The 25,963-nt window shown below is 35.8% G+C and overlaps 2 protein-coding genes across 2 annotated transcripts in view; both read right to left on the bottom strand.

The window, feature by feature from the left end:
- Positions 1-635: 635 nt before the first annotated feature.
- LOC134851903 (solute carrier family 22 member 15-like) lies at positions 636-7,625 on the bottom strand. Its single transcript, XM_063868178.1, has 4 exons — positions 7,538-7,625; positions 5,294-5,626; positions 4,656-4,869; positions 636-1,829 (listed from the first exon to the last, which is right to left on the bottom strand). The coding sequence occupies exons 1-4, from the start codon at positions 7,623-7,625 to the stop codon at positions 815-817; spliced, it is 1,650 nt and encodes a 549-aa protein (XP_063724248.1). The 3' UTR covers positions 636-814.
- A 3,205-nt stretch (positions 7,626-10,830) lies between these two features.
- The window catches only part of LOC134851451 (uncharacterized), a 225,330-nt gene continuing 210,197 nt past the window's right edge, over positions 10,831-25,963 (bottom strand). Inside the window, exons 14-27 of the mRNA XM_063867550.1 lie at positions 24,264-24,489; positions 23,343-23,954; positions 22,362-22,650; positions 20,698-20,881; positions 20,096-20,369; positions 17,733-17,878; positions 17,269-17,530; positions 16,817-16,866; positions 16,683-16,745; positions 16,438-16,551; positions 13,721-13,878; positions 13,227-13,375; positions 11,784-12,377; positions 10,831-11,467 (exon numbers count right to left, since the gene is read on the bottom strand). Of these exons, the coding sequence (XP_063723620.1) occupies positions 11,186-11,467; positions 11,784-12,377; positions 13,227-13,375; positions 13,721-13,878; positions 16,438-16,551; positions 16,683-16,745; positions 16,817-16,866; positions 17,269-17,530; positions 17,733-17,878; positions 20,096-20,369; positions 20,698-20,881; positions 22,362-22,650; positions 23,343-23,954; positions 24,264-24,489 (3,403 nt within the window). The 3' untranslated portion in view covers positions 10,831-11,185. The remainder of the gene's footprint in view (positions 11,468-11,783; positions 12,378-13,226; positions 13,376-13,720; positions 13,879-16,437; positions 16,552-16,682; positions 16,746-16,816; positions 16,867-17,268; positions 17,531-17,732; positions 17,879-20,095; positions 20,370-20,697; positions 20,882-22,361; positions 22,651-23,342; positions 23,955-24,263; positions 24,490-25,963) is intronic.

The raw sequence follows: 25,963 nt of genomic DNA, 5'->3' as shown, positions 1-25,963 counted from the left end.
TGAAATTGACGAAAGTATCCTGACATCACCCCACTAAAGTTTAGACAGTTACAATTTTAGAATTATGTTTTTTGAAATTTTAAAATTATAAAAACGTCTGCTCAATCCCAAAATTTAGAAATCATTGAGCAGTAATTTTTTCATTACAGTTAAAAGTCTCATGATACTACTTTGACACCCTCGCTCAGCGGAAATGAAAGTTTCAAACTTTTTCTAATTTTTTTTTCATTTCACCTTTTTCGAACACTTGGAATTGAGCAATAAATTTTGAGACCAAAAATGAAAACCCTAGAGGATTTTTTCAGCCACTCGCCATAAAAATAAAATTTGAAATATTTGAAGTTTTCCAGAATCTAAGTTTGTTGAAAAATTCTGCAAGATCATAAAAAGCATCATGCCTCGGAAACTAAAAAAACTTAATTAATGCACTAAATCAGCACTAAAACTTACTTAATAGTTCTTTATTCGTATACAATATCGGGAAAGATAACGCCTCCTCTAATATTTTATCTTGATTTGAAATGTTCAATCTAACACTTACTTTGCAGTCAGCATACATTTTGAAACTATATAAAAAAATGCAAAACATGCCTTTTATCTGCTTACCAAATACTGCACTAATGTTTTAGATTTCAGAGTTTAGAGCTGCAACATTAACGGAGGTACCCTGACATGCGTGCTCTGATGAAAAACTGGTGTTGATCAATATTAACTCAAAAACAAACCACACGTCGGAAAATCTCAGCGATATAAAGCTCAGTAGAAAAATCTCAAACTGTAATCGGCAGCATTTTGTTTTCATATATTATGAAACTCAACACCTGTTTTCAGTTGTGCAAATGTTTTTGCATGTTTCAATTTTTTCATCGCAGTTCGAACTTTCTTGGTGTAATTTTATTTCTCTCGCTTTTGCTACTTCATAATACTGGTCAACTGTAGTTATAAACGGTCTTCTATTCGTTTCGACGCCAAACACAAACACCATAAAAACTGATAATAGTCCAAATGAGCCGAATATAATAAACGGCGCACAGTTATACGGTCCAACGTCCATTTCGATAATGAAAGGCGCCAAAATTGCAGCCAATCGCGCCGCCGACGAACAAAACGTAAGTCCAGTGCTGCGTAAAACCGTCGGAAACTGTTCGGGAGAATAAATAAACAGCATTACAAAGCCCCCGTTTGCAAACAGTTTCGTCAACATTGCGAAAACTATTTGCAGTTTTCCATCGTAAAAATTCTGCGTGAACGGTAAAAGAACACATGCTAGAGATGCAATGCATAAACAAGCACATAAAGTTGTTTTTCGTCCAAGTTTATCCATGGCAACAAAAACAAACCAAGCGGGTAACTCTGTAGCTGATAGCACTAACGAATTAACATAAACGTCACCCACAATCTGCTGAACATTGTATGTAAGCCCATAGTAGACCGAACTAACAGCAAACCACGACAAAGCCCCGCAAAGAGTCAAATTCGCCGCCCAAAAAGTGCCGAAAAGCGACAAAATATTATTTCCGTGACGATTCTCAGTGGCGCTTATACGTTCATCCGAGTTGGTTTTCTCTTCGCACGCATCACTTTTGGTTTCGTTTGACGGTTTTTGATCGTTACTTGCCAAAACATTTGTCTCTGTTCGGGTCTGTAAAGTGACCGAAGAAGTGTCTCTTCCGTTTAACTTGGCAATCCACTTTAGAACTTCTTCTGCCTGTCTTGTTTTCCCATTTGATTCCAACCAGCGTGGACTTTCTGGCATCAGGAAGAGATGAAGGAGAAAGTAGACAACAGTCGGTATCGATAGTGCAACAAACTGTAGTTGCCACGAGTGTCTGCATATGAACAAAGGGTGTGCGACTTTGGTCTGCATATGAAAAAAGGTTGTGTGTACCAACAATAGTTTCAACCCACAGTTCAGTTCGGCTTCAAAGTGTTATCAAAATTATACTCAGCGCGGTGTTAGGACACTCACCATTAGATGGAGTGTCTCCATCAGGAGCGTACACCAGCAACAAATGATAAAGTAAAAAGTAAAATGATAAAAAGTTCAGTTAAGAAGCTTCGCTTGGTGAAAACACCTCTCTGTACGGGATTTAAATCCCCGTCCCCAAAATTGGAATCTAACGTCTTGCCAACTGCGCCTTTCCGCCTAGCTTCCTTCGAAAAAGAGCCACCAACAAAACTGATGCAAACACATGCTATTGAATTGGCAATGCTGAACGCTATGCAGCAAAAATAATTACTTAGGTTTGGAAAAAAACAAATCGTTACCATTTGCTAACATAATGAGTACATTCAGCGCTAAGTACAGAAGGTCAAAACTGTGCTTTAAATTTTGATCCGACAAGGTCCTTCTAATATAGAAGCAAAGCTGCACTCCGCAAATACCCGCAAACAAATGGCAACATTGAATTTTAAATGCAAGAAAATACAAGTATTAAGAAAAAAAAAAGCTGGGAAAAAAAGTAACTGACTGCAGCGTCTGAACTACCTCAAGAACAGATTTCTAGAGTACAATTCAATTTCCATCGCACTTGCGCCATATAACCTTGCTGTATGTATTCGTTAACACGCTCTTAAGTAGGCACACGTTAGAAATATTTCTTTTTTCTTTCCATCAATAAAGCGGATAAAACACATGAACCGTACAGGACATTTGAGCAGTACACATAATGGAAAAATAAAACTCGTAATACAACGCAAGCATTTCTGTATGTAAATTGTTTCATCAGCGGTGCGTAAATAATCTCAACCCTGTACCCTGAGTAGTCGCCGGCCGAAAAATGAAGAGAAATTTCTTTCATTGCATCAGTTTAAAACTAAAAGTTTGTCAAACTACCCTATATGACAACAAATATAGCCGGTTATGATATCTGTATGATACCCTAAATGATAACTGTGCAAGTAGCACAGAATGTTCCGACCATAGTCTTTAGAAAACTACGGTTTAGAACGTTTTTTTTTCCAAAATAGTGTAGTTTTTCTGCTTGGTGTGATAAAAGCTTCTGACGTAAAAAGAATAATTTAAAATTTGGTCATATTAGACTGTCATAGTAATATTGGCAAATTGCACAACATTTTTTGTAGAAAAATGACTAGAACTAAAAACAAATTTTTCAAAATTTTGTAAACATCTGAAGTCAAAAAAAAAATTACCAAAAAATTTTTTGAGCTTTTTGAAGTTTTTGGTTCACAAATTGAAACTAAAAACTCCAAAAACTAATTTTACTTGCTTAAAATTAAGTTTTAAGGTACTAAATTAGGCATAACTCAGATGTTGTGAGACAGCTCGCCTGCTTTATTCGCTCGAATTGAAACGAAAAATCAAAATTTTCGAACCAATTTTTCTCGACACCAGAAAGACCTTTTATATGATATATCACTCAACCCAGTCCGATCAGTATTTGTGGTACCTGATTTTGCGTGGAAAACAAAAAGCAAAAAAAAATTATACATACCCGAACTTCAATGGTCGGAACAACAAGCTTTTAGATTTAGAATATTGGTGCTCGGGTAGTTTTTTTACTCAGACCAACTCCGATTAAAAAAACTGACGTTTTCAACGCAAACTTCAAAATTGGGAGAACAAGACGAAGTATTTGTTTGTTTTGAGTCATTATTTGAACACTAAGAGCATAATAATACAATGAATAATAATACAGAGAAAAAATAATATAGGCGATACTCACCGAGCACAAAAAAGTTTGCCAACAGACGTGTAAGGCGGAAAAGCCCCGCTAAAAGCCCTGTTCGATTTTTATTTTTTTATTTCACAAAAAAAGTATATCCGAACAACTTTATTCCATGAGTGTGAATAAACCAGCCGAAGTGTAAGCCATCCGAAAATGCGCAGAGTATAAAAGCCAGCTAAAAAGTTACGTCATGAATGAAATTTGCATGCATTTCGTAGTGTTACATAATTGTTACATAACTATAAAATAACAATTACGTTTTATCAGCTGGTTTATATGGTAGCTCGTTTATACTCGGCTAGTTTATATACCACCTTATTCCACAAAGTATTGCCGGACTTATCAGACAAAAAACCTCGTTGTTGCTTGAGTCTAAATATCAACAAGACTGCTCGTATCAGGGCGAAGCCCTGAATGTTCCGACTGCCTTTTAAGGTTTATTGAGCAGCAGTAATACATTAAAAAAATAAATGAAATCAAATAAAATGAATTTTTTTTTTAAATTTGAAATTTTTTTATGAAAATCATCCCCCCACACGCCATATAAAGTACAAAAAGATAGATTTCGTTCCTTGTAACAAATCAATTATGGCAAATAAGCTTCTTTCAACCAATTTGGAACCATTTATAAGACGGCTTAAATCTCGCTTACGCGTTAATAGCGCGAATTATATTGCGCGTTAATTGTCCCAAATTGGTCAAAATGGCAGTCTTTAAACCCTCATAACTTTACGAGAAATGATCACAGGTGAAATATCTTTTCAAATTTAAGCTCAAGACAACAATACCTTTTGAATGATATAAAAAAATTCCGTCAAAAATGGCTAGTTAAAAAGTCGAAATTTGTCTGAAGAAAAAAAAAACCCACCCCGAGCACAAATATTCCGCTACTTTCGTATCGAAAGTCGGAACAATGATTGGCTTAAGCCACGAAATCTGAGTGCTTCTTCTGTCGCACACCCGTACCTGAAAATATAGCCAGACAACGCGCAAACACCCCCTCCGATTGAGAAAATGACGATACTCGTTGAACCAATTAGTGGTAGATATTTCTTATCGACTGACTCCGCAAGAATGACAAAATCGATGCTGAAATTGAGAGAACAGAAGCCGGAAATACTCCTCATCAGAATATAGACGTATATGCTAGGACTAAACGCCGTAGTCAGAGAGCTTAGCCCTGAAACAAAAATGAGACTGAAGTTTGTTTCAAACTTTTATTTGAAAGCAGATAAAATATACAAACTCGAGAACTGTATCTGAAAAAACTAAAGCATCATAGTCCGTCTTTAAAAAAATTGCCATAGAAACGGCGATCAAGCCATAGACAAAAATTGTTCCCGCAAAATTAAAGGAAACAAAACTGTCGCATTTATAATTGATTACTCGGCTCTTTTTCGTTTCCCCCCTCACATCACATAAGCATCAATTTTATGGTGTAACAAGGGGCTTTAAAAGGTGAAGTATGAGGACCAAATATTCTGGTCATGGCCTAACTAGTCTTCGAGCCGTTTTTTTAAACAATCGGACAATACTTGAAATACTAATAAGTTTACTAAAAAAAATCGCAGGTGGGGGAAAAGGAAAAAGAGCCGATTACTCACCAAGAACACTAAGAAGAATCAGCGACACCATCTTGCGTCCAAATTTGTCCGCAATTGCGCCGCTTATAAAACACGACAGAAAATAACCGATCCAAAATGCCGAATTGGACATCGAAGCCAAGAATGTTTTCGAGCCACATGCCAAATCGAATTCACTGATAACCGAAGATACTGACGAGTCGTAGATGTAAATTCCGCAGTTTTCGACGCACTTGTTGTCGAAATAGATGTCGGAATCGTTTCCATGAATTAAGAGGTTCTCGGAATCTGCACAGCGGAAGTCAACATTTAAAGTAGCGAAGACTGCAATGAATGCTTGCCATCCGTTGTACGCTATGAAGGGAAAAACTGCCAAAATCCTTTTAACTACAGTATTTAATCATCACAAGCTTATGAAAACGAATTAGATCAAGCATTCTCTACTTTCCGTTGCGGCTTTGGAATGAATTCCCCATTTATTGAAGCCGAAATGCTAATTATCCCCCCATCTAAATTTATGCCTATTAAGAATCCCCCCAAAAGCACCTGAAAAATAAACAAAACCTTCTAATGTTCATCAGTTGCTCAAAAGCATTTAGTCCGCCTAATCAAAGCTGCTATGATTTACACAGAGGTGAAGCGGAGCTTCGCAGCACTTGCGATACAACACAAACATTAAAAAAGTCGAAAAAAATGAAAACTGATGAAAAAAATGGGTCGAGCAAAAATTTTCGTATGTCTAGATAAAAGTTCATTCAAGGCAAGCAAAACAATTAAACATTATATGCAACAAAACTTACGAAGCGGAAACAAAGCCGACAATTTTTGAGCAGACACTAGTCCGAAAAAAAAAAGATTTTGAAAAAAATTAAGTCCCCCTGAAACCACAAAGTACAGCACTTGCAACTATAATGACAACTTCTCAGAGCACAAAAAAATCCGTGATAAAGGAAACTAAGACGACAAAACTTGCGCAGACAACCGAAGATCCGACCATTCAACTTTTGCAGAAAAACAATTTCAATATCGTACAAACTGAAAAAAAAAACGGTATAGGACTCGAACCCGGCAGAAAATCAAACCCTAGACCTCATGGTGCGAAGGCAATAACGTTATTTCAAAGCCAAGTGGCAGCGAACCTATTTTGTTAAGGGAGGCGGAGCCATCAGAAAAATGGTCTAGAAGCAGAATTGGTCAAAAAGCAAAACAGAAAAATATTTACTTTTTTAAGCTAGTCGGCTATACTTAAACTTTAATAAATATGATCATTATTTCCAAAAAACGAATAGATCGTGCTAAAAAAAACAATTTGTTTGAAATTTTTTCAATTAGAAAAAAATTGATGAAGCTACTCAATTAATGTATAAATTATTCATTTCTTCGGTAGTATTGACGACTCTAATACTTGATTTATCAACAAAGAGGTAAAGCTTTGCTTCGCAAACACTAACGAGAACACGCCAAAAAAGCAGTTCTATGAAATGCAAAAAGAAAAATTAGAAATAAGCCTCGAGTAAAAAAATTCGGCTACGTCTGAGATTCAAACCTGCGACCTAGGGATTAAGTGTCTCAAACACTAACCATTCAGCCACGGCACTTAAAAAAACACCAAACACTAGCCCCAAATGAAGCTACTGCAGAAACAGATGCTATGCAATTTCGAACGCTACGATGAAATTTCCAAATAACCAAATATGTGAACACTTTAATGAACACTTACTTGCGAGTTAGGTTAGAAAAAACGGTTCGTAATAATACACTAAGCTGATCGCTAGTAATTAGCCCGTATAAATCAAAATTTGACTGTTTTTCTGCACTTTGATCATTCTGCTCATTGACTGACCACCATTGTTAAGTTTCAACAATAAAGCAAGTAAGATTAGCAAGAAAAGTTGTTTACGGAAAAAAAGCTAGATCCCGATTACAAGACACTTCCTCTCGCAAGTGTAAATATATGAATGCCCTAATTATTATCACCATTATATTGAAAAGGACGTTTTGAAATTGAGTTAAAATTGAGCAAAAAATTATCGGTAATTCTCGGTAATTAAGAAATTGAGCAGGAAAATATCGGTAATTCTATCAAATTTAATTATTTACCTAGCAAAGTGTAACTCCAGTAGAAAATCCAACTGAAATATTTACTCAGCTTAGTGCAATTCTCATAAATTTAAATGGCTAATGTTAATTTGTCAATGAAGAAATAGGTGTAAGAATCATAGCAGTTTATCCCTGTTATGTAGCACACAAGAGCCAATAACAAACACTGGGCTCGACCAAATGTCCCAGCTGCATCAAATGCTTTCTCGTAGACACTGCTGCGATCAATTTTTTCTACAGCCGAAGACACCATTTGTGCAGAAATAAATCACAAGAACTTCAAGTGAAATTTCTTGGTTAAGAATGGTTGTTATAATATAAACTGCAATTGAGATTGAGCGGCTAATCTACTGTAATCTTTAGAATAATCTGTTACTTACAATTCAGATTCAAAAACAAACCTAAAACTGATCAGACATTAAGAGCAAAATATTTCACCCAAAACATAACTTAACTTAAACAAAACTTATAAAATAACTTCCTAATAAAACCGTTAAATTTAATAATTAGAAAATATATATCAAAATCTGAAAGCTAAGTTTTAAAATCGTTGAACAACTCACGTTCGTCGTATCAAATGAATGATTTACATAAATAATTGAATGTTTAACTTTGATTGAGGATCGGCACTTTAATACTGATACTGTTGTTGCAAAGTATGGACTCATTATCCGCTCTTCAAAGCAATAATTACATTGTAGCCATTTAAACTAGCGGAAACTCAATCGCAGTAAGCCATTTATCGATGATTTATGGATATATGCATAGCTCAGTAACTTATGACATGAAAACTACTAGCTCTTCCATTTTGTGACGGTCTCAAATTGTCGAATTAAACCAGACTTTTCTATCAGATACTTTGGTAATTTAACTGACTTAACTTGCAGACAGGTTCAATTCGGAACTTTCTGATTCCACTGGAAATTCTCAAAAAATTTTGTGTCACGGAACGCAAGGACACCGAAAAAAACTGTTTTATGTGAAAAATTTCAATTTTCGAAAAAATATATATAGATCTTAGTTCTTTTATTTCCCAGAAACAATATATTAGCTCAATTTGAGAAAAGCGGATCAATGGGTAAACTTTATTATCTGCTGGGAAATTTAAGAATTAAAATCTCTTTTCGATATCAGAATTCGTTCACGCTTTTTCGCGCCATTTTAACGCTTTTGAAATTAGAGAGCGGAAGTTGCATTCCTATTAGCAAATTAATATTAATTGAACCAGAAAAAATGACAATACAAACCGCAATCAACAAATTTGACGCAAAAAATTAGGGAAAAAAAACAAAGAATACGACATAAATTAGTGTCTTCACTACGTTCAATGGTACTTGGAAAAAATACAATGATCAAACTGACGGTCAGGCAATTTTTCCAATTGTAATTTCACCTTCTTTTAGGAAACGGCCGAAACTGTAAGGTGATATTGAAAAATCAAAAAACTATGCCCAATTAATGGAAAATTAACTTCGTTCCTTAACATAACTTTCACAAGATAGTAATTCAATATTAGCCAACAGGCTGTGGGAAAATTAAGGAAGGAACTTCTAAAATCGCAAGTTAAGGTATCGGATCAAAAAAATTGTTTTAATTTAATTCCCCAGGAAAATCTGCGACTTACACCAAAGCAAAGCTAAAATTCGGTGATACAAGCGAAAAAGGAAACACAGCCAACCAACAGTTTGAACAAAATTAATGAACGCAAGAAAACTGAAAAAAAACTGACTTGTTTTTTTTTTCGAAAACCTTCAATTTTCAAACTTCGAGGAAAAAATTAGATGTCCTTAAAGCTAGTTGAATTTCTAGAACAATTTATGATTGGCGCTTTTTTATTAACATCAACCCAACTAGAGAAAACTCGATCAATAGGTAAAGTTTTTATTCCGCTGGAAATCTAAAATTTAAATTACACTTTCGAAACTAGAAATTGTTCACGTTTTCTCGAGCCATATTTACGTCACTTTCAGCAGATGAATTTCCATTGAACTCAAAAAAAGCATTATACCTAAGTGCATCAATATTTTCCTAACCCTTTTTCCTGAAAAAAAAACAAAAAAAAAAATCAGCAAGACCTATATGAAAGTACTCACTGCGTTCAGTACTCTTAAACGCTAGCTTTTAAGTGTGCAGAAAAAGCCAAAAAAAACGTAATTACAAAAATTAAAATAGAATATAATAATAGTTTCGCTATATTCTGTTGCTATCTTTCAAAATCCAGCTACCAATTAGGCGGTTAAACACAGGAACAGTAACCGTATATTGAAATTTAGCACTTCGCAGCGCACCAGTTTATGCGAGCTAGCTTATAGAAAAGTGAACTAGTAGTTTTACACAAGCTTTTAAACTATCAATCAAGAGGCTTTTTTGCCACACTAATTGAGTTTAAAAAACGAATTTGATTTTCCGTTAGCTTGAATTATAATGAAACTTAAAACAAATAAATCAAAGATCAAACCTTTAAAATGTTGAATTGAGCGCGAACACAGTCAAAGAGTCGTTTTTGAAAAACTCAATCTCACTTTCGATATCACCGAGGGGAAAACGAAGGAAAAGTTTTTCTCGAACCAAGCTTTGAAAGAGAAATTGATAAGTGAGTTTCAAACAAGACTCCTCTTATCAGGGTTAAGCCCTGAATGTTTCGAAAGCGTTTTTATTTCTAGTGAATAATTTAAAAGAAAGTAATGAATGAAATTTTTCAGTAAAAACTGAAAACTGAACCTCAATCCAATTTGGACCTTTTTCTAATTCGGATTGAATTTCCGCTTACGCGTTAATAGCACGAAATACATCGCGCGTTATTAATTCTCTCAAATCGGCCACATTAGCAATCTTCAAGCCCCCATAACTTTACGAAAAATAATCACATTTGAAATTTGAGCTCAGGCAACAATACTTTTCGAATGATTTTTAAAAATTCCGTCAGCAATTGCTTGTTAAAAAATCGAAATTTGTCTGGAGAAAAAACCAACCCGGGCACAAATATTCCGTCACTTCCTCCGAAAATCAGAATAAGACCTCCAAAGATAAGGGTGAAAACTTTCGTTAAAATACACCGATCTCTCGATACAACCGAAAAATAAGAAAACTTATAAAAGTATTGAAAAACCAGGCGTAAACAAACCGATCACACCCTGAATTGCGAATTGCCCCTGGATGCAAATATGGGTTTGAGAATTTGAAACTACAGCAGCCGGCCTTGGATGTCTTCCGATGAACCTGGTTTCAAGAAATGATCTAAATTTCAAATAAAATTGTACTTCTTTTATTGCGCTGGAAGCGGAGTCTCCATTGTTAGCAAAAGATTCAAAACTTAAATATTGTACCACTACATCCCCACTCCCATCTCACATTTAGTGTGCCTATTACGTGTTTCTGACAACAGACACAAAACTTTGCTTGTATAAACCATATTTTGAAAACTTTTTTTATAAATATTAAATTAATTCAACCTCAATGTCGATTAGATCGCTACTCGATAAACAGATAAGTATCAACAAAATATTAGTCAAAGACTGTTTTCATTATTTAATATACACATTATAATATAGCTAATTTTACTCCGAAAGCAATACAAATGGAAAGATTTCATGATCAAAAATTTGATAAGTTTAAGCCTACTTGAAATTTGAAAGTTTGATTTCAATTCAGTTCTCGTTATGAGTTTAAGGAATGAGTTCTACTCTACACGTGAAGTCCTTTTTTTAAAAAATCCTCGAAACATCACGATTTACTTCCATACGATTTGTCCTCGGGTCAGACGAATGTAAAAAGATAGAGATATGTATACACATCATTAAGATAGCGCAGCTATTATAGCAGAAACACTTCAGGTCCAGTTGTCGCATCTGGATCCTGCTCCACAACCGAGTCCGGCTCGATATTATTGGATCCATCTTTTCCCTCCGATTGTTTTCTACTGCGACTTCCGAAAACGGATTTCAAGGACGTTTTGCGCGACGAACTTGAATTTTGTCCTCCTTTTCTCGCTGTCGCTTTTTCGTCCTCGGTTTGCTTGAAGAATCTCAGATCAGAAGCTCCTCCACTGGGAGTTCTGATGATTGGCATGTGAGTATGCTCACCAACAGGCTGTATCTAAAGTTCAAACAAAACGATGAAATTAGCTATTACGTAACACTTTTAAGTAACACCTGAATCGCTGCTTTACAAAAACTAAGCAAAAACATTCATTTAATTGGATCCAGTATTGAGGACAAAGTTAAATAAAAAACTTCCTCATAGCTTTCATAAAAAATGAAGGATTATCTTTGAAGCTTGAAGGATTAACACACAAAAACAGAGGTTTAAGTCTTTGAGACAGTAAATACATTTTGTTATGTGTAAATACTTGTAATGCGTTTTCAACATTTTCAGATGGGGGAAAACCAAGAGTCTAGTATAAATGTTTAACCTGCACTATCATTGGAGATGTGACTTCACTTTTTGCTTTGCGTCGCGGATATTGTTGCTGCTGTTGTGCCAATGACGGACTCGGTTCCACTTCGACCTTCGGCTTCTGGATATTCCCTCCTCGTCTTCGGTTATATAAATTTAAATCTTTGGATTCAAGTAAATCCCCACTGCTTTTGTTTTTCTTAGCACCACTTTTATCAAATGCTTGATTCTGATTGGCTATTTGCGGTTGTTGCTTCTTCGAACTAAAGGCCATTTGGCCCTTTTTGGCGCCTTCATTGGATGTTGAACTCAGCATCAGTTTGGACGGTAACTGCTGCTTCAGCTCTTGAGCAGGTGATTTTTTCTGCTGTACTGGTTGGGTTCTTTTTATCCCTCCAACTTGATTACTACTGCTAGTCTGTACAGTTGTCATTGTTGATGCGGGTGGCTGCGAAGCGTTTTGGGCGGATGAAGGGTAGATAAAATTTGAGGCGTTAGATTGGGGCGATGATGTCATAGCTGGTGTTGATATTATGTCAGGAGGTGAAGCCAGAACTGTTTGAGACATCATGGGGGATGCTTTGATGGTCAGTGAAGCGGAATCAATATTCTAAATCAAAAACACCTTCAGCATAACAATTTTTTCAAGTATTATTTCCTTTGATAATAAAGAGATCAGCTTTGATTTAGAACAAAAGATAGCTCCATTGAATGGGCTGCAGTTTGAAAAAGAAAAAAAGGAATATCAAATCACGGGCGTGGTAAATCATCGTACACATATTTTTGAAATAGAATGTGCCATTTCCGAAGACCTTTTTATGATCGATCAATCCCTTTCGGATAGTTTACACTTACGTTCAAAAAAGCATTATGCTAAGATTTCGAATATCCATTTACGGTTGTCACGCTATTTAAATCACTAGGGGTATACTCATAGCCATGAAAAAAACACCATCAATAACCAAGATCTCACTTAAGATTACGCTTCATAGGTGATTTAACATGCAACTGATATGTCTAGCCTCAGGCGTACATCAAATAGAATATTAATCATCTTAATCCAGTGATCGTCGGCTCATTCAACTTTCTTCTCAATTCGACCACACTTCAAGAGGACACCTCTTCAAAATTACGTCAATTCAACCTCAATTTGAGTCATTTTATACCACTATGATTTAGTTATTTGTCATTAAATAACTCATGAACGAACACCGCCGTATGTATGAATACGTTTCGAGTGATTTTCAATTTTAAATCGAGAGCACACTTAGAATAGCCTGAAAATTTTAAAACATGGGACAAACCTTATTACAAAACTCGTCTTCGGGAAAGATAATATGTATATGATGTTTAACTTTTAACTGAAAAATTACGAAAAACAACTAAAATGTTTCTAAAGTTTTTACCCCGGGCTTCTCGCACGACTTAAAAGAGCGCTTATATTAACTCGACTACTGACCTTTAAATTATCTACAGGAGGCGATATGCTCTCGCTTAGTGAGGGTGACAGCGATGACTCATTGTCAGCTATTTCTCTAATTGTGATCTTCGGAAAAGACTCTTGATGTTCACTTTCAGCGGAATCCCTATTGTCCATGCCTATTGAGCCTAAATAATTCAATAAATGAGCAGACGAACAATATACGTAGTAGTTTTTTTTAAAGGAGCTTGTTTTACACCTTTTTTGAAAAGTTTTTTTTTTCAAATAAGTCATAAAAAACAACCTACATCAAGTCAGACCTCAAGTCATTACACAAAATTTACAAATGAAGAATGCAAAGACTGCTTTTTATGCATCCAGTTATATTTCAAAATTAATCGTCAAAATGAGGCCCGAGAAACAGCTCAAAATCAGAATAGTTTATTACAGAATAGAATAAATTTTGGAAATATTTTTCAAAGTGGCTGCAGAATTAGTGGTCAACTAGTTAGAGCATCTTGGAAGCCTCAAACCTCTGTGATTCATGTGATTCGATATTCTCTTCTGGTTGATCTGAAGGTGGTGGAAGTGGCACATGTCGTCACCATCACAGCCACAGGAAGATTCTAGAACATTCTCCTGGTGATCTGCGGAGGAAGAGGAGGTAACAGGAGGGTTGAGGGCGAGGTTTCTAAAACACATCATTCAGCCAAGTGCAATTACTGCTATTTTTAAGCTTATTTTTATATTTTTGAGCTTTATTAGTTTTACATCGTTTCTAATTTTGAATAAGGTATAAAAATACAAGCTAATTATGCGTATCTTAATCGCATAACTAGCAAGTGTAATACTTGCATTAACGATAGGGTTTTTCAACTCAAGTAATTTTGTTACACAAGTTTTTCAAAAGGGAACGAGAAAATTTACCGAGGTTGGAGAAACGCCACTGGCCAAGCTTAAGATAATTAAGACAATCTTTGAAATTTAGAAAACAGAATTAATCACATTAATTGATTCAATGAAAATAATCATTTAGAATTTCAAAAACTAAAAAAGTTAAAAACAAAAACAGGCATGAAAAAAGAACCAAACGACCTGAATAAGAGATAGATTACTTCATTCATTGACAATTAATAATATATGCTAACATATCTGCAAGCAAAAAACACATGTATTTGCTGATCTGCATAAACTCAATAAGCGACCAGTCCCAAAGAAAAACCTTATAAAAAATTTGCTTAAAAACGCGTTCTTTAAAAACTGAAATCTAGAACTTATCAGAAACTCTGCCATTGTGCATAATATACGTATTTCTAGTCTAAGTTAAGTCTTTTGAAAGAAGCACAGTGGGCGGGACATCCGCAAAGCACTGCACACCGCATTCAGTTTTAATCGAAAGCAACATGTCAAGCGCGATTAGATGTAAATTAAATAACCATTGACTCACATTAAGACTCTTACACCTACTTTTTGCAACCAAAATCTGCAAGCAGTATAAAAATCCACCTCAGAACAATTTCAGACACAAAGATGAAGTTGAGCTTCGCACCACTTGCGGTACAAAACAAGAAAGCCGCTAGGTCGGAAAAAACCGAGAAGGTCGAAAAATTTAGATCAATCAAAATGAATAAGGCTAGTTCTGAAAAAACGCCAAGACAATAGAATGTGAAATTGGGATCGCAAAAAATTACCAGCGGTATCAACAAACCCCCTCGCCCTCAAAATACACACACATTAAACTTAATTTGCTCGTCATATGAAACAAAATGAAGCCAGTAAGCCGATATAGTATAGGCCGAAACCTGATAAAACAGCCGAAAACAAATTCAAAAAAGTTATTATGTCCCCCTCACCCTTAAAACACACACGCCCATACAAACTTTTTTCGCTCGTTAAAAGACGGAGACGGAATATGAGACGATTAAGCCGATTTATTATAAGCAGAACCCTATCGAGCGGAAAAAAAGGGAAAACAATAAACCGAAAAAAATGAACACTAAGTCCGTATAAAATATGCCGAAATCATTCGGGCAGAATAAAGTTTTTGGGCGATAAACAAAAACAAAAAAAGAAATATACGAAGTCAAGGCAAGCAAAATTACAAATAGCAGAAAAAATCAAAACACCAAAAGCAAATACAATTTAACTTGTGTAAAACAAAAAAAATAATTCGAAGATGTGGCAACTAAGACGACAAAACATAAGCAGAAAAATAAGAGGCCCAAAATATTTTTGAAACGGAACAATTAGCGTTTGAAAAAAAAGTCCTGTCAGATTCAAACCAAGAAATTTGCCGTCCCAGTCGTATTCATTACCTCCAATTCAAGTGCGCCAAAGGCGCTGAGAAATTTGAATTTATAACACAGAGGCGAGAAACGACGGAGAACACGACAAAATGCAGTTCTATAAAGTGCACAAGAAAAAGTAAAAATAAGTCTCGAATTAGTAAAAATTCACGCTCCGCCTCAGCCACGGACGCTTAATAGGTAACAAACACCAGCCACAAACAAAGCAGAGAGTAGATGCTATGCAATTTCCAATGCTACAGAGAAATTTCCAAATGAGTGAACACTCATAATTAACTCTTGTCAATGCAAGTTAGGTTAGAAAAAAGAAGGTTCGTAATAATACGCTAACGCTCGCAAGCTCGCCAGTCTAAAAACAGGAACTAACTGAACTTGAAAAGAAGCAACGAAAAACTAAACTTAAAGCTGAACAAATTCTAATAATAGCAACACAAACTACCTCAATTTTTCTTAAAAAACCAATCACTTTTTGCTCTTGAAGTGACAGAAAATAAGTAAATAAACCAATAAAACATAAACCGAAACCATTCAGGTCAAAAAAAGTTTCTAGACGAAAAAAAAACGAAAAGGAATACGAGTAAATCAAAAACACTCAAGCCAAGCCGATAAAACACAAGTCCCACCATTCAAATTTTTTCGTGAAAATAACTTTCAATTTCATAGATGCCGAAAAAATAAGGTCCTGCAAGGGACATGAACCCCCGACCGTAATGTACAAACGCAATCGCGTTACCTCTAGGCCAAGTGGCAAATAATGTCGAAGTTGCTAAAGTTCACTAATAAAGCAACATCAAAATTTCTTTAAAATGTGTGCGAACAGTTGTTAACAGGAAAAAAGTCTAGTAACCCATTACAAGACATGCTCTCGCAAGTGTAATGATAAACTATTTTTCGGTTAGTTGTGCGTGGGCTTGTGTGTCTAAATAGGGTCGCTGTGGTCTTACTGGCGTATGGATTTGATCTTGCTCTCCTTGACGAGTGAGTCCAGCTGTATGGCCAGAGTGTCCTTCTTGCTCTTCATCAGTTCACTGTTCTTTTTCTCTACCTCACTCTCTAGCCTTGAAAAAAATTTTGGGTCATTTGTTGCGAATCATGAATATAGTTTAATAAAATAGTTCACCAGAGGAATAACTTGAGCAACTGGAGGCGAAACAGATCTAAAGGAAGCATAACTGAGAATAAATTTTACCTGGATATGTAATCCTTCGCACCATGTAGATATTCGTTTTTACACAAAATTGATTTCTCCAACCTAAAAGAAACTAAAGAAGTCAAAAAGGCACAAAGCGCTCAGCAAAAAAAGACGTATGGTCTCAAACTTACTCTGCAATGTATTCTGAGGTGTCACTTCCACAACTGCAATGAACTGTTCTCTGAAACAAAATAAAAATCACTCAAATTCAATATTCCCAAATTCCCAATATTGCACCGCAACTGTTTTCATTCCTTCTATTTTAATTTATAAACACGAAATTTCCAAATTTGGCGCCAATAAATTAGCACACCAAAACGTTAAATTTTTAATTTTACAAAACGTTTTTGAGCTAAAAAGGTTATTTAAAAAAATCATAGAAATTTTTTTCGGCAATGAGACGACCTCTCGAAGTGAAGCCTTTCCAAATTTGGCGCCAATAAATTAGCACACCAAAACGGTAAATTTTTAATTATACAAAAAGTTTCTGAGCTAAAAAAGTTATTTAAAAAAATCATTGAAACTTGAAATTTTTTTCGGCAATGAGACGACCTCTCGAAGTGCAGGCTTATCAATCACAAACTTTCTGTGGAGTGTCGAATATTGCACTGGTTGATTGGTATGAGTCCGCTTTGGTTCCCACTCCCCTCCCTCCTTCCAAACCACTCCCACTCCCACCACTGCCACTGGCACTCTTACCCCCTCCCCCTTCTGTCTTGTGGAAACCTGAGTTGGAATCAGCAGGGGTGAAGCTGAGGGGTCTCTTACCCCCTCCATTCTCAAACGCACTCAATAGCTCACTCTCATTGGCTGATAACGCAAGTTTCATTCTACAGCTCTCCGACCTGAAGAACAGTCAAAATAGCATTCACAAGAAATATGATTGCATTTTTCAATCGAATTTTTTGCGCTGTTTTTGTTCAATCCATTTTTCGAACAGCAACTTCCGGCAATTTCTTTTTTTTATATAATGAAGGATGAAGGTGAGCTTATAAACAAAAATAAATTACAATTATAAGTTACTGAAAAATTTCAATGTGCACTAGCCTGGAGACAGGATAATTTGGAGGGTTGCTCTTGGTGGGATCGTGGAGTGGAGACTGGTTCATGAGAGTAGTTGATTTCTTCAGTTGTGAGAGGTCGGACATGAGAGACGAGATGCTCTGTTTGAGAGATTCGCCTTGCTCCAAGGACTAGAAAAAAAACAACTTGAGAACAATTTTAGTTCACGAGCAGTAGCGTGTGAAATGTTTTACTTCGCAAAAGTAACGCACCGTGAGCCAAAATGTTTACTTTCATCCATCTGAAAAAAAATCCAATTTAAATAAGGAAAAAAGAAATTCGAGCGTAAACGGAATTTTTCCTGAAAAAAAACACCACGACGATTCATTGACTCTAAATAAATATATTCCCTTCCATTTTCAATTTCATAGAAAGCTGAAACAAAATCAAGACATTGCGGTCCTAACAAAATAAACTCTGGCCCAATTAACGCAAAAAACATAGAGTAATGGCAAATATTTCCGGTGCTATTTCACAAAAACAAAAAAAAATAATTCAACAACAGCAAGTGCAACCTGAGTGAACAAAATATTTGAAAAATCTCTCGTAAAAAGCAGAGACCATGTTTTCCACAAAAGCGAAGCTGGGCTTCGCAAACACTAGCGATAAAATGACAAAAAATCTGCTCTAAAAACGAAAATAAAAACGTAAAAATAAGACTTGGATTCGTTAAACTTTTGCGATATGTCGAACTCGAACCTGCGATCTCAACATTGGGAGTCTCCCATCATTCCCTCTCTGCCACGGAGGCTTAACGCTCGGCCACAATTAAAGCAAAAAAACGGATGCTACGAAATTTCCAATGCTACAGATATCGTTATCATAGCAATCGTGCCACTGAACTTTTATTTGCGATTTAGTTTGGAAAAAAATAGAGTCACATTAATACGCTACGCTCGCTAGCTCACCAGTGTATACAGCGAGTACGGTTTGAATAGAAAAAACAAAATGGAAAAGGAAATTTGTGAATACGTATTTGGTTGTATCAAAACAAGATTTTTCTTGACGGTATTCTGATTGTTTTTGATAAAATTGTTCACAATTGGGCAGTTAAAAGTTGTCTCGCGAGATATTAAGCTCATTCCGAGGATTATGCTGAGTCATCGAGATGCAAAAAAAGTGAACTCAATGCAGATCATATACGCAACTTCAGCAAAGGAGCGCTAGAAAAAAGAACAACTGACTTTCAAAAATCACGTAGCCAACAAACACTTGGAAAAGAAAATGCACGAAAGTAGACCAAAAATAATGAACTGATTTTTTTCCCAAAAAATACCTATTTTCAAATTTCTAAGAAAAAAATAGATGCTTTTTAACTCTTTGAATTTCAATAACAATTTATGATTGGCATTTTGCTGACAAAATGAACCCAATATGAAAAAACGCTTTGAATTTCTAAATCTTTTCATGTTGATACTTTTTTGATAAAATTTGCCACTTCGAGAAAACTGGATCAAAAGATACAATTTGTACTTCGCTGGAAAATCTGATAATTAAATTCCATTTTCGAAATTAGATGTCAGTCACGCTTTTCATAGCTTTTACACGTTCACTGTTCGACAGTGGAGTTTGCCTTCCTTTACACAGATGAAATGAGCTGAATTTAAAAAGAAATCAAAAAACAAACTGCTAAAAATCAAAGTTGAGCCTGAACAAATTTCAAACTTTTTCTGAGAAAAAATCATCATGACCTATCTACGAGTCTTATCAAAGTTCATCAACTCTTAATAAAAAACGGTTAAAAAATAGAAAACTGAAAATGCTTTCATGACGTTCAACAGACAGTTGAAGAAGAGTCAAATGAATTATATAGTTTTCGAAACAATTTGCCTGAAAAAATCGCCTCGAAACTATTTTATGATTGATACTTTTTTTGATAAAAGTAATCAAATCTGAGAAAATTATCAGCTAGATTCAATGCGATGAATAGATAGCTTTTTGATTCCGCTGGGAAATCTGAAAATTAGAATCCATTTTGAAACTAAATGTCATTTACGTTTTTTTCGCGCCGTTTTTTTGAGAGAAAAAAACATGACCATTATCAGTATCGGCTCTTTTTCCTCCCACCACCTCATATAAGAATCATTTTTATGGTATAACGGGGGTTTTACAGGGCTAAGTATGAAGACTAAATATGCTAAAGATGACCTAATTAGTCCGTAGCCCAACGTTTGTAGTAAACAGGCAAAAAGTTACAAGTAAACAATCGCATGTGGGGTGGGGAAAGAGCCGCAGCATCTTCACTACTTATTTGAGATAAGTAGTAAAAACTTCACTAGTAAGTTCGATAATAATTTGATTTAACAAAAGAGAAAAATCAACGCGCACCAGCAAGAGCCTTAATTTACCTTGTGGCAGAAAATCTCGTCCAGGAGTTGGTTCAATTGATCATAACACGCTTCCACTTTCACCCCCAAACTGTCCTGACTACTACTCCCACCACCCTCCTCCACTTCCTCTGCGCCTCTCTCAGTAAACACACTAACTTGGTCCCCCATCGAAATGAAACTATCATTTAGACTACCCATTGACGATGTGTTGAAGCCTGGACTATTAGACAGAGAGGGTTTCTGGATAACGAGTTCTGGCAATTCCAGGGTGTGGGTATCTGTGGTTGTTGACCTGAAACATCAATAAATGATCTGAGAGATACCTGCGAAGTATTCAAAATATTGGACTTAGACGTAGCATCGAACAGATTTGATGGGTTCAAAGAATTCTTTTCAGACAATCTATTGCTTTTGAAAGCAAATCGGACAAATTCAGGAATACTAAAGAACTGAAGAAATATGACAAAAAATGTATCAGAAAAATTATCATTCCAAAATTATCATTCCAGAGTTTTTGTAGAACTTCAAAATGGCCCTAATGTTGGATATTCTTTTTACCAGACACCATATATGGGGATGGTTAGAATGATCAAAATAACTCATGTACGTCCAACTCTGACCTCGAGTCATGACTCTTAAATGAGGATGAGTTGCCGATACTACCGCCGCCTCCTCCAGTTCCTGAAGAGTCAGTTGTTGTGACGATAGATGGTGTATAATTTAGAATTGAGTTTGAGTTTTGACTGCCCTGCAGTTTCGACTGCGAGTTTGACCTCTGGGCAGGGGTAGAGGTGCTCTTAAAGCCTAAAACAAAAATTCTCAATTGATCTAAACTAATTCTAGACAGAATTAACCTCCTATTGGAAAAATTTGACAACTCCATCTTTCCTCCTCATTTTGGGATAGCAAATGCTTTTTTATGATAGCATTTTTCGGATCTCTTTAACTGTTTCCCCCTTTTGCAAAATGGGTAGGGACATTCGTTAATAGGTACAAAGTTTACATATATAGCACCGTTGATTTTTTTCCTAATAGGGATGAAAATTCAATACTAGGTACCCTAGGGGCGAAAAATTAAAGAGATCGCATTATTCTACTACTAGAATGTTTTGAAATAACTAGCAAGCCCGACTCCAATAATCATTTGGCTCGCAAAAAATTAGTTGTTGTTATGATCAAGCTATCCACTGTTTGCATATTTATAAATCCGCTATAAATATATCCGCTATAAATATATCCGAAAATCCGCTATAAATTAAATCAATTCGCGAGTAAAAAGTCTTGAAACAACGACCATTGCCGCTAATTAACATAATTCAAACACAGAGGCGAAGCTTCGCTTCCCAAACATTTGCGAGAACACGACAACAAGCAGCTCTATAAAGTGCAATAATAAATTTAGAAATAAGCCTCGAATTAGTAAAAAGTCGGCTACCTCTGAGATTCGACCTGCGAACTAGAGAATGAGAGTCTCACACACTAACCAATCATCCACAGAAGCTTAATAGGCACCAAACACTAGCCACAAATCAAGCAGAGAACAGATATTATGCAATTTCCAATGCTACACTGAAATTTCCAAATAAGTCAACACTTTTAATGAAGACTTTTATTTGCAAGTTAAATTAGAAAAAAAAGGTTCGTAATAACACACTAAGCTGATCGCAACAGTAAATTTCACTTCCATTGTGACATGCAAATTCTTTTTCTATGCTCAATGATTTAAAAACAACAAGTTCATATGCCAAAATAACACCATGTAAGAACTAAAAACAAGATTTATACAGGCGAAGCTGTGCTTCGCAAACACTAGCGAGAAACCGTCAACAAAGGAGCTCTTTGAAAAGAAATAAGATCCACTAAAAATACATCTCGAAATAGTAAAACTTTTGCTGCTGTGTCGGATCCGAACCTGCGACCTCGAGATTTGGAGTCTCGCGTCATTCCCTCTCAGGCACGGACGCTTAACTAATGTCAAACACTAGCCACTAATAAGCAGAGATCAGATGCTACGTAATTTCCAATGCTGCAGATCGTGATCATAGCAACAGTGCCACCAAATGAGGCTTTTTATTTGCGAGTTAGTTAGAAAACGAAGTCCTACTAATACATTACGCTTGTTAGCTCGCTAAGGTAAAAAGTACTATGTTAACAAAGTCCGAAGCTAACATTTCACTATTAAATTTGCTATTGGCATGTATTGTGAACTTCTAAATTTTCTGCCTGTAAACAATTTATATTTATTATTACTATTAATTTTATTATGATTATTATTATTGCGTACTGTGATTTTTGGGCTTGCCAAATCCTCCTGACCCTAAGTGACCTTCAGCTGCTGTGAAGCTAGAGGACGTCCCTACTCCTGGCTTAATGGAATTGCAAATCTTGAAGAAATCGTCCTTTTCTGTCCTAGACTTGAGTGTGATTGTACTGAGAGAGGGGTACTTCTTGTCAATCAAATGAACCTGTTCGTCTCTTAGAGTCTCTCCAGCTGAGATGATCATGGTCTCTGCCATCATCACTGGAACAACTTTGGGCACAGACAGAAGCATATATTGAGGCGCGTTAGGGTCCTTAACAAAAAAAAACAAATTCAGTAATTCCATTAGGTCAATCAGACCTAACTCAACCAACCGACGCCTAAAAAATTAACAACCTCAAAAAACAATTTTTAAAACAACAAGCACAAGGAAACAGAAAAAAAATGACTTTTTTAAAATTTAAAATAACGAAAGATTTTAAAATTTTGAAAGATTTTCAAATTTAAGAGAAAACAATGCATGCCCCTTATTACTATTCGAATGTCAAAGCACATTCTATCAAGAAGCTGTAATGGTACCCGAAAAGTGGCACCAATTTTTGCGAATTAGATTAGAAAAAAAGAAGTTTCTTAATAATGCACTCAGCTGACGCTAGTGTAAACAAAGGAAATGAACTGAACTTTAGAAAAAAATCATAATTCAAACTGCAAAAAAGCAAACTTGAGCCTGAAAAAATTTAAAAACTTTTTCTGTAAAAAAAAACAAGCATAGGAGTCGACTCTTAAACAACCTATATAGAAAGTTAATAATCCTTTTTTCAACTTGTTCATAATTCACTTTTTGAAAAACGAACAAGCTCAAAAATGGTTCGCAGTTCTTTTTTATGACAACAACCGCGGTTCACGCTAAAGAGTTCGTTTGCTGATCCTTGCTAGTGTGATGATCTTTGCTAGATGAATTGTTTGTTCAATCATCACATTTTTGATAAGAACATCGCAACTTGCCTTAATTTCAAGCAGTATCAGACAGTCTTCCATGACCAAAATCAACACATTTTTCACTTTGTCCTTCATACCCTCCGTCGTCAACTTCACAGTGAACGGCTTCAGAAGTCTTGTTTTCATTGCCTCGATAGATCGCTTCTCAAACGGCAGCCTCACTTCTGACCTTCTATCACTCGGATCCCTCATTTCCAAAGTTAATGGCTTGCTGTCCGTTTTACTCCAGATATCTTTCAACAATTCACTCATTTGGTGTTCTCTCAACAGTTTATCAATCTGGGTCAAAATCGTATTCACAGCTTTTTGGCAACTGTTTAGCCTTTCTAATTTCTCGGCTGCCGACTGCGTTTTTTCAGCGTCCAGTTCTTTCTGAGCTGATTTTATCAGTGCAGAAATAAGCGCCGGGTACTTGTGAGGTCTCTGTATTATGGCACCTCTTGTGTCCAGTAATGTTCGTCGCTTCATTGCCGGGTTCTTACTGCACTCATTGACAAATTTGCGAAACTCTGCCATGTTTTCTCTGGCGTCGTCGTAAAATTTCTTCGCTGTGTCCTGACTGATGGTCAGCCTATGAAACGCTTTGATGTAACTGTCAATATTGTCTCTATCACAAAACTAAAACAAAAACACTTAAGTTAGAACATAGCCAACCGATAGTTAACTAAAGTTAACAGACGATTTTTTTTTGTATTAGCCCCCGGCCTGCTTAGTGCAGGAAGACCGTGGGGAGGGAGATGTCATCCAATTCGCCGCAGCCTGTCCCACCTTAAGGAGGCGGATGAATTGTCGACTCCATTTGCAATATTTTTCAATTCCAAAATTTTAGGCTAAATACTCTCGGAAACTCATTCTAAAAAAATTCAAAACAAAATTCATGTAATCGATTTTTATCTAAATTTTTCTTGCAACGAAATCTGCACTTACATGACTATAGAGTACCGCTGATACATCCATCACATACTGAGGTTCCTCCCCATTGGGCCCTTCTCTTCTGGCCCAGCTGCGCCGCTCTGTCAGTTTCTTCAACAGCCGCTTAGATAGTGCCGCTAAGGTAGTCCTCACTTCCGGTGCTCCAAAAAGATAGCTGGAGACGTCAGAAGCAGCGTGCGTTCCCATCTGCTTGGTTACATTCCATTGCCGCCAATCTAGTCTAGAAAAATATTTAGAATTAAACTTATTTCAATTCACATCGAATTTAAAAGCCATTAAAATCAACAAAGCTTTTGGAGCGTTATAATCGTGATACGTTTTGAACCTAATTTCATCCAAAATAATTATCAAAATCTTATGAAATAATTATACCCATTATAACTGAAACTATACACACCTAGCCAACAGAGTTGAAAGGTGTCAATGAACCGAAAAAAAAATTGAAATATTTAAGAAAATTTTTCAACCGTTGAATTTCAAGTACAAATATATTAGCCTTAGCTCTATTATCATTAGCCTATTACAAGCTGTTAGCCAAAAATTTTGAAACATTTCAAAACTTGCCTGTTTAGGAAACATTTTTATCTCAAACAAAATAAAAGTGGCTATCTAACCCGTTGGGGTTTAACTTGAGGATCAAATTGAATGTTCTCTTATATGAGTTTCTGCTATAAATTGTGGTAACGTAACCATTCGAGAGTCAATTTCTACTGTTCTTTGTAGGAAGAATTTTTCGAAAGTTTGAAGATTGAAGTTGTTTGAAAAGCTGACAAGGAAACGATGGAAACAAATAATTTAAGATATTTATATCATGCCTTCAAATAAAGATGCAATAATTGAGAATCTGCTAACAAAAAGTTGTATTGGATGAGAAAGTCTCAAATCATATCATCAATGGTCACTGAGTTTAAATAATCTTTTATACAAGCTGTCATTAGTGATTCAACTGTGAACGGCAGTTATCTGTAAGATACAATTGCGGTGTCGTGTCCCGGAGCTGGCCTTAATGCATTAGCCAGTCAGAATGTACTGAATGATTCAAAACGCAAAAACGTTGAAATAGTTGCAATAATGGGAGGAACAAATGATCTAGTTATAAGGGATGGCTTTGATGAAAAAAATGAAGAGACTGGATACTTTATTTAAGATTGAAAACTTTCAAGTAGTATTGATGAAAACAGCTGGACGGTCTGGGAAAAAGAAGTGAAAGCGTTGAACGAAATGTACAAAAAAACTTACAGGAGATCTTGAAATTGCTTGCCATGAAACTAAGTTGGGAATGAGTTTTATGTCCTCAGATGGTTTGCACCAGAAACTTGAAAAGCTACATGAATTGAGCAAATATCTGTATTCTCCTCTTAAGCTCCTCAGCTAATGTACCCACTTGAGGGTAGACTTGTTTAGGAGCAAAAAAGCTCTGTTTTTACTGGCTCGAGCATTTTATATTAATGAATATACGACGAAGTGCAATTTAAGAAAACATAGAAAAGAAGAATCGGAAACAACGCAACCCCACAAAATACGAGAAACAGCCGACGAAGAAACGAAGATATATCAACTAACCCCTCTGAGAACAAGGAAAGGTGTCTAAATATTGAAAGCAGCATGATGATGATGATGCTCTCAAAGCTATTTGATATTCTAGAACAATTTATGATTGACAAATCAACAGAAGTGGATCAAATGGTAAAAAT

The sequence above is a fragment of the Symsagittifera roscoffensis genome, chromosome 7, assembly GCF_963678635.1.
Source record: "Symsagittifera roscoffensis chromosome 7, txSymRosc1.1, whole genome shotgun sequence".
NCBI lineage: Eukaryota > Metazoa > Xenacoelomorpha > Acoela > Convolutidae > Symsagittifera > Symsagittifera roscoffensis.
The sequence above is the reverse complement of the archived record's forward strand: the minus strand, read 5'-3'. Positions and strand labels throughout refer to the sequence as shown.